Raw genomic sequence first — 16,795 nt, 5'->3', positions numbered from 1 at the left:
ATCTGTAAAACTGGGTTTTTACCCACTTTGATGCCAGTTCTGATGCCCAGAACCTGTTTGGGCCAGGCTGGAGTGATCTGAATTTGATGTGTGGCATCACTAGGTATGTAAATGTGGTGTGAGATCAGTGGCCCAAAGCAATTTAACCCCTCAAAAACATCAGTTACTTATTCAAATCTGTGAAAACTGGGTTTTTGCCCACTTTGATGCCAGTTCTGATGCCCAGAACCTGTTTGGGCCAGGCTGGAGTGATCTGAATTTGATGTGTGGCATCACTAGGTATGTATATGTGGTGTGATATCAGTGGCCCAAAGCCATTTAACCCCTCAAAAACACCAGTTACTTATTCAAATCTGTGAAAATTGGCTGTGTGCCGACTTTGATGCCAGTTCTGATGCCCAGAACCTGTTTGGGCCAGGCTGGAGTGATCTGAATTTGATGTGTGGCATCACTAGGTATGTAAGTGTGGTGTGAGATCAGTGGCCCAAAGCCATTTAACCCCTCAAAAACACCAGTTACTTATTCAAATCTGTGAAAATTTGCTGTGTGCCCACTTTGATGCCAGTTCTGATGCCCAGAACCTGTTTGGGCCAGGCTGGAGTGATCTGAATTTGATGTGTGGCATCACTAGTTATGTAAATATGGTGTGAGATCAGTGGCCCAAAGCCATTTAACCCCTCAAAAACATCAGTTACTTATTCAAATCTGTGAAAACTGTGTTTTTGCCCATTTTGATGCCAGTTCTGATGCCCAGAACCTGTTTGGGCCAGGCTGGAGTGATCTGAATTTGATGTGTGCCATCACTAGGTATGTAAATGTGGTGTGAGATCAGTGGCCCAAAGCCATTTAACTCCTCAAAAACACCAGTTACTTATTCAAATCTGTGAAAATTGGCTGTGTGCCCACTTTGATGCCAGTTCTGATGCCCAGAACCTGTTTGGGCCAGGCTGGAGTGATCTGAATTTGATGTGTGGCATCACTAGGTATGTAAATGTGGTGTGAGATCAGTGGCCCAAAGCAATTTAACCCCTCAAAAACATCAGTTACTTATTGAAATCTGTGAAAACTGGGTTTTTGCCCACTTTGATGCCAGTTCTGATGCCCAGAACCTGTTTGGGCCAGGCTGGAGTGATCTGAATTTGATGTGTGGCATCACTAGGTATGTATATGTGGTGTGAGATCAGTGGCCCAAAGCCATTTAACCCCTCAAAAACACCAGTTACTTATTCAAATCTGTGAAAATTGGCTGTGTGCCGACTTTGATGCCAGTTCTGATGCCCAGAACCTGTTTGGGCCAGGCTGGAGTGATCTGAATTTGATGTGTGGCATCATTAGGTATGTAAGTGTGGTGTGAGATCAGTGGCCCAAAGCCATTTAACTCCTCAAAAACACCAGTTACTTATTCAAATCTGTGAAAATTTGCTGTGTGCCCACTTTGATGCCAGTTCTGATGCCCAGAACCTGTTTGGGCCAGGCTGGAGTGATCTGAATTTGATGTGTGGCATCACTAGTTATGTAAATATGGTGTGAGATCAGTGGCCCAAAGCCATTTAACCCCTCAAAAACATCAGTTACTTATTCAAATCTGTGAAAACTGTGTTTTTGCCCATTTTGATGCCAGTTCTGATGCCCAGAACCTGTTTGGGCCAGGCTGGAGTGATCTGAATTTGATGTGTGGCATCATTAGGTATGTAAGTGTGGTGTGAGATCAGTGGCCCAAAGCCATTTAACTCCTCAAAAACACCAGTTACTTATTCAAATCTGTGAAAATTGGCTGTGTGCCCACTTTGATGCCAGTTCTGATGCCCAGAACCTGTTTGGGCCAGGCTGGAGTGATCTGAATTTGATGTGTGGCATCACTAGGTATGTAAATGTGGTGTGAGATCAGTGGCCCAAAGCAATTTAACCCCTCAAAAACATCAGTTACTTATTGAAATCTGTGAAAACTGGGTTTTTGCCCACTTTGATGCCAGTTCTGATGCCCAGAACCTGTTTGGGCCAGGCTGGAGTGATCTGAATTTGATGTGTGGCATCACTAGGTATGTATATGTGGTGTGAGATCAGTGGCCCAAAGCCATTTAACCCCTCAAAAACACCAGTTACTTATTCAAATCTGTGAAAATTGGCTGTGTGCCGACTTTGATGCCAGTTCTGATGCCCAGAACCTGTTTGGGCCAGGCTGGAGTGATCTGAATTTGATGTGTGGCATCATTAGGTATGTAAGTGTGGTGTGAGATCAGTGGCCCAAAGCCATTTAACTCCTCAAAAACACCAGTTACTTATTCAAATCTGTGAAAATTTGCTGTGTGCCCACTTTGATGCCAGTTCTGATGCCCAGAACCTGTTTGGGCCAGGCTGGAGTGATCTGAATTTGATGTGTGGCATCACTAGTTATGTAAATATGGTGTGAGATCAGTGGCCCAAAGCCATTTAACCCCTCAAAAACATCAGTTACTTATTCAAATCTGTGAAAACTGTGTTTTTGCCCATTTTGATGCCAGTTCTGATGCCCAGAACCTGTTTGGGCCAGGCTGGAGTGATCTGAATTTGATGTGTGCCATCACTAGGTATGTAAATGTGGTGTGAGATCAGTGGCCCAAAGCCATTTAACTCCTCAAAAACACCAGTTACTTATTCAAATCTGTGAAAATTGGCTGTGTGCCCACTTTGATGCCAGTTCTGATGCCCAGAACCTGTTTGGGCCAGGCTGGAGTGATCTGAATTTGATGTGTGTCATCACTAGGTATGTAAATGTGGTGTGAGATCAGTGGCCCAAAGCCATTTAACCCCTCAAAAACACCAGTTACTTATTCAAATCTGTAAAACTGGGTTTTTGCCCACTTTGATGCCAGTTCTGATGCCCAGAACCTGTTTGGGCCAGGCTGGAGTCACTTCAGTTTGATTAGAGGCATCACTATATATGCAATTCTGGTGTTAGATCAGTGGCCCAAAGCCATTTAACCCTTTCACTAACATACTTTGGTGCCCACTTTGATGCCCATTTTTATGCCAGTTTTATAATTTTTGCAGCTGATTTTGAGTGTATTTATATTAGGGCAGATCAGTGCATTGTATTTTATTATTGTCATGTGTTATTTTTGTTGTTAAATGCATAAAAAACTGAAAAAACTAAACTGGACGAATAAGAAACCAACTTCAGCATCGTCAAATTTAGGTGGTGAAATAAAAGACGTCACGAAAAGCTACAACTTGTCCTGCAAAAAAAAAAAGACCGAAAAACAAGCCCCCATAGGGGGAGGGGATGAGGGGGATTCTGGCTCTTAAAAGAAAAAATTACAAAAAAAAGCAGAAAAACAAATAATTTCCGCAGAGAGAAAGGGTTAATGCATTCCGCAGGGCCGTGAATGGGGCAAAACCGCATGATAAAATGTTATTTAAAGCCCCAGATACACAGAAAAGTGCTGCAAACAGAGCCGCAGCCATAGAAGAGGCCAGAGACAGCCGCGCTCCCGTCCCCGCTGCGGTAACGACTACACTGAGGCTGTGGACCACAACTCCCATCATGCTGTGCACCAACGACACCCCCGGGGCCGCCGCCGGTTACACCGGACCCGCACACTCACCTTGAGCCACAGCGCCAGCAGGAAGCTAAAGAGTAGCACTGAGTGTGTGCGGGCACAAGGGTGCAGCCAATCGGGAGTCTGCACTATTAGATTGACAGCCGGGAGCACCAATGAACAAACGAAGATACGAGTGGGGCGGGCGTAACATAAAAGGCGTACTTTTTCTGTACTATTTTGGTCAAGCCGGTACGCCGTAGGGCGTACGCCTCTACTGGCAATGCAATTGTAATGCGATTGTATCATTTTTATCTGCCTTTTATTATGCTTTTTTTTATTGATGTGGTACGTGTAAGCAGAAGTAGCATAAAAAAGAGCGTGGTGCTGAAAAAAAGTGAAGCTATTCCCTCTAGCAACCAATCAGCTCGCTTCTTTCATTTTATAACTGACTCTAGTAATATGTAAGCTGGATTCTGATAGGTTGCCACTGGCAACAGCTTCATTTTACTTTTTGCCTTGTCTTTTGTTTAGATCTGCATTTTCGCTTTTTTTTTTCTATGTTGTAATCTGCACAGGTAAAAATGTGAGAGGTGCAAGTGCTCTGCTGCCCCTGCAAATTTATGAAGGTAAATATCCACAGACTTGAAGATAATCGATTTTTAAAGTAATCCATACTGTCCGCACACAGGACCCTCTGCAGCTGTATCCACATTGGATTGTCTTCACAGGGTACATTTTCTGTCACATTAGTTTATTTTTTCCCCAGTTAGCGTGTGTGTGGGTTTCTCTAAAGGGTTCCTGTGTTCAGATGACCCTTTATATGTTATACATTACATCTATCCAGAGGAATTGGTCTAGATAGGCCACCTTTCCTTATCATATTTTTCTTTGATTCTTTTGACCCGTCTATCACGGCATCGCTGCACAGCGGGTGACGCGTGCGCACATATCTTTTCCCCACGGGTATGAACTTCATTCACCTTCTCCTTACTTTCGCTGCTTGCGCAGCCGCTGTTTGTTTTTTTCCCACGGTATTGAACTCTCCTGAACCCTCGCTTTGGTGAGGGTCAGGAGCGGTTACGGTATCTCTATTACACTTATACGGGGCTCAGTTGGTTTCTAAATACTAATGGTTCTTCAAAGTATATAGATATAATTCCTCACGGTTTCGATCTGGACCCTCACTTTCTGTCTTATTGTATTTTTGTAAGCGGCTGTGTTTTCTATTAAAGGGAACCTGTCATCAGAAATTTCGCCCAAAAGCTAAAAGCTTCCCCCTCTGCAGCTCCTGGGCTGCATTCTAGGAAGGTCCCTGTTATTATTGTGCCCCATGTGAGACCAAAATAAAGCCTTTATAAAGTTCTACCTTTTTGTATGCAGCTTCTGTAAATCCGTCACGGGGGCGGGCTCTCTGCCGTCCGTTATTCTGCCTCCTGGTCCTGTATGCCGCCCCCATCGCTCCTTTCCATATCTGATGCACCGCCCACTGCTCCAGCCATCCCCGCGCATGCCCAGTGCCAGTCTCACAGGACTGAGCAGTGTGACCGCTGGTGACGTGTGCGCAGACAAGTGATTATGGGCGGGGCTGTGACTGTTATCAGCAAGTACCCGGCCATAATCTCTTGAGCGCGCAAACCTCTCCAGCGGTCACACTGAGCTCAGTGTAGATGCTAGACTGTATGGGCTGCTTCCAGGGATGACGTCCCTTTGTCATGTGATAGGGGCGTGTTCGAAATACTATCACATGACAAAGGGACGTCATCCCTGGAAGCAGCCCATACAGTCTAGCATCTACACTGAGCACAGTGTGACCGCTGGAGAGGTTTGCGCGCTCACGAGATTATGGGCGGGTACTTGCTGATAACAGTCACAGTCCCGCCCATAATCACTTGTCTGCGCACAGGTCACCAGCGGTCACACTGCTCAGTCCTGTGAGACTGGCACTGGGCATGCGCGGGGATGGCTGGAGCAGTGGGCGGTGCATCAGATATGGAAAGGAGCGATGGGGGCGGCATACAGGACCAGGAGGCAGAATAACGGACGGCAGAGAGCCCGCCCCCGGGACGAATTTACAGAAGCTGCATACAAAAAGGTAGAACTTTATAAAGGCTTTATTTTGGTCTCACATGGGGCACAATAATAACAGGGACCTTCCTAGAATGCAGCCCAGGAGCTGCAGAGGGGGAATCTTTTAGCTTTTGGGCGAAATTTCTGATGACAGGTTCCCTTTAAAGACCTGGTTTCTGTCTGGATCTTTTATGAATCAATATCACGTAGTATGCATGAATGATGAATACTTAGGTGTCAGTGTTGGTTTTCTAGTTGATTACTTCTCACAGCTTTGATTGTCACATCCCCTGTAGTTAAGCGGGCTTGCTTCCCCGACTTCTGAAACCTCACTTACTCACGGCTATACGGACGTCCTAAGTTCTAGACACACTTTGAGGGTGTTTGGTCTATGGATTTAGCAAATACGGCTAGGTTAATCCTAGGCAAAGGATGTTTAATGCATATATCTGTGCGCTTTTATTTTTATTTTTATCATTTTCAACTGTTTGGTTGTTAAACTTACTATTATTGGGAATATCACAAATTGGTTGGATCTATCATGTTTAACTAATTACTAGGATACCAATACTGAACATATTGTCATGTTTTTTCTGTTTCAATGTATGTTTAGTGTATTGCGTCATGTACTGATCACGATTTACTCTTTCCCGCCCGTTTTTTCTACACTGGGCGGTTCTATGACGTCACTTGGTCTATATAATGTATACATGCTTCTACTACGGTAGATTTGATGTGGTCTATCTTATGGTCCTGAAGAAGGGGGCAGTGCTCCTGAAACGTGTAGACCTATGAGCTAATAAAGCCTCATTAATCTGACATCCAGACTTGTGATCCTTGGCGCGGTATAGAAACCCTCTTCTATCAAACTCTCTGTTATGAAGGTAAATATGTCTGCTGCATTGTTATGGGGGACTCTATATGTGGAGTTTACATGGACAATTCTTAAAGGGGTATTCCCATCTCCAAGATCCTCTCCCAATATGTAATAATATAGCAGATACCTCCAATTAAAAATGTAGTATAGTTCTCCTGATTAGCCATGTCTCTTAAGGCTGCTTTACACGCAGCGACATTGCTAGCGATGTCGCTAGCTACAGCACTCGCCCCCCCGTCGTTTGTGCGTCACGGGAAAATCGCTGCCTGTGGCGAACAATATCGCCGGTATGCGTCACACCAACTTACCTTCCTAAGACCGCCAAACAAACTCTTTTTTAAGGGGGAGGTTCGTTCGACGTCACACAGCGGGCCATCCTATAGAAGCGGAGGGGCGGAGAGCAGCCGCATGAACGTCACTCCCACCTCGTTGCTGGAGGACGCAGGTACGCTGTTGTTCATCGTTCCCGGGGTGTCACACGTAGCGATGTGTGCTGCTTCAGGAATGACGAACAACCTGCGTCCAGCACCAGCAACAATATTTGGGAAAGGAACGACGTGTCAACGATCAACGATTTGGTGAGTATTTCGGATCGTTAGCGGTCGCTTGTAAGTGTCACACGCAACAACGTCACTAACGAAGCTGGATGTGCATCACGAATTCCGTGACCCAAGCGATATCTTGTTAGCGATGTGCAGCGTGTAACGGGGTCTTTACCTCATGTGCAGGGCATTGCAACTTAGGTATTTATGATTACATCCATGAGCAACTAACAAACTATAAGGCCAGAATCACACTTGCTAGTGCCTCGCGTGTAACTCGCGCGAGTCTCTCATGGTAGAACCCGGCATGGCCGCACACTCCCCTGACAGGAGCGGGTCGGTTGCATGTATCTCTATGCAGCTCAGACGCTCCTGTATGCATAGTGTGCGGCCATGCCGGGTGATTCAATGAGAGACTCACGCAAGTTACACGCGAGGCACTAGCAAGTGTGATTCTGGCCTAATGAGTTACCTCATTCTGAAGGTAATTAATGGATATATGGATGGATACCTAAGCTGCAATGCCCTACACATGAGGTAGAAGACGACATTGCTAATCAGGAGAACTATACTATATTTCTAATTGGAGGTATTTGCTATATTATTACATATTGGGAGAGGATCTTGGAGATGGGAATACCCCTTTAAGTCTCTCCTCACCGTCACACATCGAGTCCTCACCACATCTCTGCATCGCGGCTTCTCATACTACGCATGCGCACACAAGGTCACCGCGCAGTGAAATAAGGACACCATAAACTATCGTAGTATCCTACCACTCCTCATCAAACTCTCTGCATCTTCTGAAAGATCTGAGGACTTCGGCATAAGCGGCGGTGATCTGAAGATGCGCCAAGGACCGGACCGGAGACGCCGAGCAACTGTAGAGAGGATTGTAAGGGTTTAAAATATTGGCCTTGTAAGGTTCAGAAAAATGGCCACTGTGTTGCTAAATCCATGCAGAAGTGAATTACAAAAACATCCGAATTTTGGGGAATCCAGATTTTTGTAAAAATATTATTTATTATTATAGCGCCATTTATTTTATGGCGCTTTACAAGTGAAAGAGGGTATACGTACAACAATCATTAACAGTACAAAACAGACTGATATAGGAGGAGAGAGGACCCTGCCCGCGAGGGCTCACAGTCTACAGGAGGAGAGAGGACCCTGCCCGCGAGGAGGAGAGAGGACCCTATAGATTTAAATTCCTCCTGAGTTTATAAGCTTTTTTTTTTTTACTCCAAAACATTATGCTACTCATCCTCCATCCGAGTAAGATCACATAAAACTAAAAAATACCTAAATTGATTTCTTAGGTCACGTTCACACATTGAGTATTTGGTGAGTTTTTTACTGCAGTATTTGTAGCCAAAACCAGGAGTGGGTGGTGAATACATAAGTGGTGCCGTGTTTCTATTATATTTTTCCACTGATTGTTCCTCTCCTGGTTTTGGCTACAAATATTGAGGCGAAACCTCACAAAATACTCAATGTGTGAACGTGACCTTACAAGAAAAAAAAACAAAACACTGTAAGTTTCATATTATTAAAAAAAAAAAGTGTGAATTATATTGGATATATAGTCTACAAACATTTTATCCGTGGGTCTCAATGAAATAGTCATGGGTGACTTTGGGACACAGGGAGACCTATGCTGGCTTTAAAGACTGGGACCCATGCACTCACCTTCATCCTGAAGGTACCCTTAATGGTAGGGAGCTCCAGGCCCCCAACGTGGCCCTGTCTCCTGCCGGGCCCTGAGCTAATACTCCCGCACCTCCAACCTCGGGGTGGGCAGGACACGTTGTAATAAACCTCCCACAAGATAAAGGCAAGGGAGTAAAACTAACTCACACACACCGCAAATATCCACAGAGGGGAGAGAAAAAGACACCAGAGGGGATAAACCAAAGGGGAGGGAGAAAATCACATCAAGGAACTTTCATACAGCGCAGACAATAAATCGCTGGTCACCAAACGGAAGATTGCCACGGATGCCGGATAATCGCAATAGCTAAGCAGAAGCTATCTTCGGCGGTCTCCTACTACACTCCCCAGCTGTGGAAGGTAATCAGCAACCTGGCTCTCAGAAAAATAGCTCACTGCTCCAAAAAGGATTAACTCCTGCATGGCTGGGAGTAGTGAAACAACTCAGCCGACGTCCAGTCGAACTGAGCACTTAAGAGAGACCAGGTTGCCTGTCAAACTCTGCAATGTGAACAGAATCCGACGCCGTAGTAGTAATCCGCGTGTTCGGATCCGGACAGCGCAGTACAGAAATATTGTATTTAACTCAATAATAACCCCTCCTTTTTTGTAATCAAAACCTTATTTTTCTGAATGAAGTTACTAATAGTCGTAATATCCAGAAAACAGAATCTATTGAATTTTACATCGAAATCGCCAATGTAAAATTGTCATCCATTAAAAAGAAGGACAATGAGGACATCTGGTGCTGGATTAGGAGAAGTGCATAAGAGCGTCTTTATATTGAGAACATCTTAATAATCTCTCCATAGGAATTACAATATGAAGAAAATTCACACTACAAAAAATGTCATGTCCCCTCAAAGGTTCTATAACTTGAGAATTAGGCAAAAAAACGCTAATGTGAAACCAGCCTAACGGCAAAAAAACGCAAACCGCATGTGACCTGATCCAACCCTGATTACAATGCATTTTCAATGGAATTGCAGTAAAATGCGGTTTCAGGCGTTTGAGTGCGGCACACACCGGATCCGTTGTTTAGCGGTCCCAAAACTCAACATGTTGCGTTTTTGACCTTTGTCAAAAAACTGCATGTGAACGGGTCCAGCAGCTTGCAGCTGGAGCTGTAATGTATGTGAATGGGTGCCGGATCCGTCTGTTGAAATGCGGTTGCATCCACCATGAACGGACCCAGTTTTCACTACAGTGCTTGCTCTGAAGATGCCTGACGTGAACACAGTCTCTCTCTCTCCCTCACATGCAGACATCTGGGGTCTGATAAATATGATTCTCCTCTGAAGGGGGGTCTGTATATTTTGGGGGCTAAACATTCCCCCTACCGTGTTTTCCCAAGGATAAGCCCTAACCTAAAAATAATCCCTAGCGCCATTTTTCGGGCAAAACCCCCCAAAATATAAAAGTGTCCTATTTTCAGGGGAAAACAGTAAATAGCTCTGCTATAAAGAGTGCTCTCTCAGCCCAGGCAGTTGCCAGTGATTGCTTATCTAGCCCCTATAGGGGGAACCTGTGAGCTGTGGACCAGGAAGTAATTTTGGAAACCGTAGCTGGAGTTTGGTGTGTGAAAGCGGTGATGTGTTTTCCCTTCCTTAATCCTTTTTCAGGTTGCCTCACTGGTCCATTCCCCATTACTCCTTCCTGTAGTGCGGAGTTCTTTATATGATTGGTGTTTCTTTTACCCATGTCTGTCTTATCATCTCTGTGTCTTTAACCTAGATTGGGACTAGCGTCCCCACTGCCCTGCGCACTAGACAGGGCTGTAACCAGGGTAAGACAGGGATAGGAACGGGATTGCTGCACTGGGTGAAAAAAAAAATCATCTAAAGATGTCAGGGTCCTCAGGGCTGCTTAGGGTAAGTGTCAGGGGTTGCCCTTTCCTACCTTTCCCTAGTGGCAGTGCATCCCTTTCACCGTGTGCCAACCTTGGTGGAGCATGACAACTAGGAGCTGCCCTGGAGTGGTACCTGGTGCATATCGCCACACAAGTCCAGCCTCACCATCAGAGGCTCTGGTGAAGGCTGGGTAGGCACTTAGTTACGCCCCTCTTAGGGTAAGCCTGGTTCTGAGCATAGTAGGTCCAATTCCCTTGCTCCCCTCCATCACCGTGCCGTGTCATAGACAAAGTAAAAATCTGGTCTGAGATCAGAGAGGTCTTGAAAAAGGTGCAGGGCAGACACTCATCACTGATTAATGAAATACGTACTTATGGATCAAATATTTGGGTAGGGGACAAAGTGTGGTTATCCGCAAAGCATTTTAAACTTAAGGTTCCCCTTCTTAGCTAGGATCCAAATTCATTGGTCCTTCTAAATAACTGAGGTGGTCAATCTCATGGCCTTCTGCTTGAAGCTCGCCTCTTCTTTCCAGATAACCAATGTGTTTCGTAAATCCCTGCTTAAAGAAGGGGCAGGAGTGAGATACAGACAGATAAAGACCGGTAAAAAACAAAACTCAGACACAATGCAAACTCACAGGAACAAACCGTAAGAGACTAAGGATAAAAGCAAGAGCATGAAGGTAGCAACAAAAAGACAACAAGGATTAACACCACAATTGCTGACATTAATAAGGCACAAAAACCACCAGTAAGTTTGGATCACAAAATCTCATCAGACCAGTATCGGTAAACTATAGCTGGCATTAATGAAATAGTCCAGCCAGCAGATATAGGAGGAGAGCGAACATGACTGTCTCCTCCACATTATGTTACCAAAGAGACTAACAAGCAGCCCAGCAGAGATTAACTTGCTATCCTGCATCTGTGGATCAATGCCTGAGTCTGCCTGTGCTGATCAGACATCAGAGAAGTGCGCAGGCAGAGTGCCAGAATTTGTAGTCTCCCCAGATTCTGACACCTCCATGACAGTCAGCGATTTTTGTAAAAACCTTGTGACAACAATAATGAAAACCTTCTGCTAAAGCTTTAACCCTTCTGACAGAGTAAATAATTATGCTGACATAGTAGACATAAGGTAAATGTTATTTATTTTTTTGTGCAGTATATCTATTTGGTTCACAGGTATACACATTCAAAGTTTTAATATTTCCTTTTTTTGTCAAAGTTTTATAAATAAAAGAAAAACATATTGATTTAAATTTATTACTAACAAAGTACAACGTGTCAGAAAAAAAAAATTCTCAAATGATTGATATATGTTGAGAAATTTCATAGTTATTTCCACAAAAAAGTGACAGATTTGAAAAATTATGCTTGCTCACTAAGGGGTTAAAGTGGCTTCTTCCCAGAGTGAGATCTTTGATGAATAACAAGCTGTGATTTCCTAGTAAAACACATCCCACATTCGGAGCACGAAAATGGCTTCTCTCCTGTGTGAATTCTCTGATGTGCAAGAAGAGATGATTTTTGTGTAAAATATTTCCCACATTCTGAACATGAAAATGGTTTCTCTCCTGTGTGATTTCTCTCATGTATAACAAGCTGTGATTTCCTAGGAAAACATCTCCCACATTCTAAACATAAAAATGGCTTCTCTCCTGTGTGAATTCTCTTATGTGCAACAAGATTTGTTTTATATGTAAAACATTTTTCACAGTCTGAACATGAAAATGGCTTCTCTCCTGTGTGAATTCTCTGATGTGTAAGAAGAAGTGTTTTATCCATAAAACATGTCCCACATTCTGAACATGAAAATGGTTTCTCTCCTGTGTGAGTTCTCTCATGTATAACAAGATGATTTTTCCTATGAAAACATTTCCCACATTCTAAACATAAAAATGGCTTCTCTCCTGTGTGAATTCTCTTATGTGCAACAAGATTTGTTTTATGTGTAAAACATTTTTCACATTCTGAACATGAAAATGGCTTCTCCCCTGTGTGAATTCTTTCATGAATAGTAAGTTGAGATTTCTTCGTAAAACATTTCCCACATTCTGAACATGAAAATGGTTTCTCTCCTGTGTGAGTTCTCTCATGTATAACAAGATGATTTTTCCTATGAAAACATTTCCCACATTCTAAACATAAAAATGGCTTCTCTCCTGTGTGAATTCTCTTATGTGCAACAAGATTTGTTTTATATGTAAAACATTTTTCACATTCTGAACATGAAAATGGCTTCTCCCCTGTGTGAATTCTTTCATGAATAATAAGTTGAGATTTCTTCGTAAAACATTTCCCACATTCTGAACATGAAAATGGCTTCTCTCCTGTGTGGGATCTCTCGTGTACAATAAGTCTTGATTTATAAGAAAAACATTTTTCACATTCTGAACATGAAAATGGCTTCTCCCCTGTGTGAATTCTTTCATGAATAATAAGTTGAGATTTCTTCGTAAAACATTTCCCACATTCTGAACATGAAAATGGCTTATTTGCAGAGTGGGATCTCTCCTGAACAAGATTTAATTTCTGAGCAAAACATTTCCCATATTCTGAGCCAAAAAATGGCTTTTTCACTCTTTGATCTTCCACACTTCTTCCGTGACTTTTATTTTGCGTAACAGACTGTGATGAATTAGGAGATAGTACTTTAATAAGGTCAGATGATAGTTCTTTAATATGAAGGGCTGAGTGTATATCTGAGATGTTTCCATGCTCTTCATATTTATGTTGTGTGATGCTACAATCTGCTTTAAAATCTGGAGATATCAGATGTCCTTCGGAGCTGCTGGTACAGTCATCTGCCAAGAAGAAAACAGATTTATTTTTGAACAAATTAAACTTAAAGGGAACCTGCCATCAGGAATTTAGCATGAAACCTAAAGGTTTCCCCCTCTGCAGCTCCTGGGCTGCATTCTAGCAGGTTCCTGTACTTTTTGTGGCCCCTTTTAAACCAAATTAAATACTTTATAAACTTGTACCTTTTGCTATGTAAATTTTGTAAATCGTCCATGGGGGCGGGCTCTCTGGTGACCGTTGCTGTTCCTCCTGCAGATTGACGCCGTCCCCCCACGCTCCATTTCATCCATTAGGACGCCGCCCACTGCGCCGCCCACACAAGGATCGCTGGTGACGTGTGTCACAAGCACGAGATTATGGGCGGCGCTGTGATTGCATCGCAAGTGCCCGCCCAAAATCTCGTGGACGCGCTTTCCCCCACTGCCTCCAGCGTTCTGCGCAAGCGTTCGCTGGCCAAATGACCTGACGTCACCTCCTTCCCATCTTACCCTGCAGCAGGGCAAGATGGGAAAGAGGTGACGTTGGGTCAGATGGCCAGCAAGCGCTTGCGCAGAACGCTGGAGGAAGAGGGGAAAGTGCGGTCACGAGGTTATGGGCGGCACTTGCTGATGACACTCACAGCGCCGCCCATAACCTCGTGCCTGCGCAAAACGTCACCAGCGGTCACACATGCACAGTCCCGCTACAGTCGCACAGCGCATGCGCGGGACCACGGGCGCCCAAAGGCGGCGTCCTGAGATATGAAATTCAACGTTGGGGGACGGCGTCAATGTGCTGGAGGAACAGCAACGGTCAACAGAGAGCCCGCCCCCATGGACGATTTACAAAATTTACATAGCAAAAGGTACAAGTTCATAAAGTATTTAATTTGGTTTAAAAGGGGCCATAAAAAGTACAGGAACCTTGCTAGAATGCAGCCCAGGAGCTGCAGAGGGGGTAACTTTTAGGTTTAAAGCAAAATTTCTGATGACAGGTTCCCTTTAAAAATTATAGTAATCTAAATGTGAAAATTAAAAATGTAAGAAAAAGTACCGTATTTTTCAGACTATAAGACGCACCCTAGTTTTAGAGGATTAAAATAGGAAAATAAAATTTTAAGCAAAAACTGTGGTCATGACACATTGTTATGGGGCGAGGATCTGCTGCTGACACTGTTATGAGGGTAATGTCCCCAAATTCTCTAAGGTACTCCATCCTGGTAATGATCCTCCTGCCTTGTATATATATATGTCCCTCATCCTGGTATGTGCTCCCATCCTGCTATATACCCCTTACTGACATGTGGCCGCATCCTGCTATATACCCCATCCTGGCATATGGCCACTGTGGAGATACGGCGGTCAGTGGGTGCTCTCGTCCGCTGTCCCAGCCACCTTTAGAAAGTCAGCATGGCCCAGGGCTCATCCCAACTGAACGCCCGACCTCCTTAACCGTGGGCGTAACACTACTCAGACAATACAGGATGAGGGAATCACAATATTAAGACTTTATTGGATCCCCAAACAATTAACGGCACATAACACATAACCAGCAAAACCACAAAATGTAATCGGCAACAGAGTCTCACCCTTCCGCTGGCTCACCAGGGATTTAGACTGTCCGTGCCTCAGAGCTTCCAGGACTACTTACTCCAATCCAGCAGCACCCCGCTTTCGGCGGGCACCCACCGAGAATGGAATAAGGCCAGATTTAGGAAGCTGGCTGAGGACTGCAAAGTCTGTAGTCAGATGGATGGATTGTCCCAAGCTGGATTCCTTCCTTAGGTAGTCCTTGGTATCACAGCCGAATCCTTGCATTCGATGCTGAAGTCCATATAGTGTTAAAATCCAGGTTTGGTTATGGCTTGCCAATCGGATCTGGGCAAATGGACAGTCCTCCTTATACCCCTGAGCTTTCCATTCAGACCATTGGGGTCTTCACGATTGGTGGAAAAGACTGGGCTCTTATTGGCTAGATTTCAAGCCATATTCAAATATCCAGAGACAAGGGAGAGACAGGTAAAGGTGGGTTCACACATAGCAGCGACGTCTGGTCGCTGTGTGTGACATCCAGCAACGAGCTGGCCCCTGCTGTGAGGTCGCCGCTCGTTGCTGAATGTCCTGCTTCATTTTTTGCTCGTCGCTCTCCCGCTGTGAAGCACACATCGCTGTATGTGACAGCGAGAGGGCGACGAAATGAAGCGAGCAGGGAGCCGGCGTCTGGCAGCCTGCGGTAAGCTGTAACCAAGGTAAACATCGGGTAACCACCTTGGTATTTACCTTCGTTATCAGCCTCCGCCGCTCTCACGCTGCCAGTGCCGGCTCCCTGCTCTCTGCACATGTAGCCGGAGTACACATCGGGTAATTAATCCGAGGTGTACTGTGGCTACGAGTGCAGGGAGCCAGCGCTAAGCAGTGTGCGCGGCTCCCTGCTCTCTGCACATGAAGCACAGCGACGCGTCGTTATGATCGCTGCTGCGTCTGCTGTTTTTGACAGCTAAGCAGCGATCATAACAGCGACTTACAAAGTCGCTGTTGCGTCACAGAAAATGGCGACGTAACAGCAACGTCGTTGTCGCTGTCACTATGTGTGAACCCACCTTAAGTTACATCACATCTAGCAATTCACTTAGTAATACAATGGGAAGTTCGGATAATTGATTTATCTGTGTGCCTGGCCTTCATTAGCCAAGGCAATTACATGAGTCAACAAGAGTCTTGTAAATACAATGAGGGCTTATCCCCCCGTCTATAAACAAACTATCTTCATGTCTGGCTGAATTTTAAGAAATTTAACACCTGTTAAGCACTGACAGAGTCCAGGTCGTCACATTCCTTTCCCTTCTTAATATTAGCCACACATGATAGGCTTCCGATCATCCTTCTCCACCTGTCGGGAAAGCCCATCCGCATTTCCATGGTTCTTGCCTTGTTTATGGGAGATGGAAAAATTGTAAGATTGTAATGCCAGACTCCACCTGAACAAGTGTCCGTTGTCCCCGGCAGTGCGATTTAGCCAACTCAATGGATTGTGGTCAGTGAGGACTGAAATCATTGCCATAGAGGTAGGGCTGCAATTTTTTCAGGGCCCAGACTATAGCCAGGTATTATTTTTCTATGGTGGCGTAAGCCCTCTCTCGGTCCAACAGTTTCTGGGAGATGTAAGCTATCGGATGTTCCTCACCGTTGTCCCCCAATTGGCTAAGTACAGCTCCTAGTTCTGTGTCCGAAGCGTCTGTTTGGACGATGAATCTGCAACGGAAGTCAGGAGCAGTCAGGACTGGTCTCTGGGCCAGCCGGTCTTTCAATTGGAGGAACGCAGTTTCACATTCTGGGGTCCAGATAAGGTTACGGGCATATCTTTTGGTTGTGAGGTCAGTGAGCGGTTTTGTTAAGGTGCTGTAATTGGGGATAAACCTTCGATAATAGTTTGCGGTTCCTAG

General features: G+C 44.7%; 1 protein-coding gene across 2 annotated transcripts in view; it reads right to left on the bottom strand.

Moving 5' to 3' along the window:
• LOC142245460 (uncharacterized) overlaps positions 1–16,795 on the bottom strand; it is a 117,514-nt gene that overhangs the window by 54,445 nt on the left and 46,274 nt on the right. Inside the window, exon 5 of one of the 2 annotated variants that reach the window (XM_075318183.1) lies at positions 11,970–12,997. In XM_075318183.1, the coding sequence (XP_075174298.1) occupies positions 11,970–12,997 (1,028 nt within the window). Of the gene's footprint in view, positions 1–3,584; positions 3,637–11,969; positions 12,998–16,795 lie in introns of those variants that run through there. The other variant, XM_075318182.1, reaches the window with a different exon arrangement.

Source organism: Anomaloglossus baeobatrachus, chromosome 7, assembly GCF_048569485.1.
Source record: "Anomaloglossus baeobatrachus isolate aAnoBae1 chromosome 7, aAnoBae1.hap1, whole genome shotgun sequence".
Classification (NCBI taxonomy): Eukaryota; Metazoa; Chordata; class Amphibia; order Anura; family Aromobatidae; genus Anomaloglossus; species Anomaloglossus baeobatrachus.
Note: the sequence above shows the minus strand (reverse complement) of the source record. Positions and strands in the feature narration are given on the sequence as shown.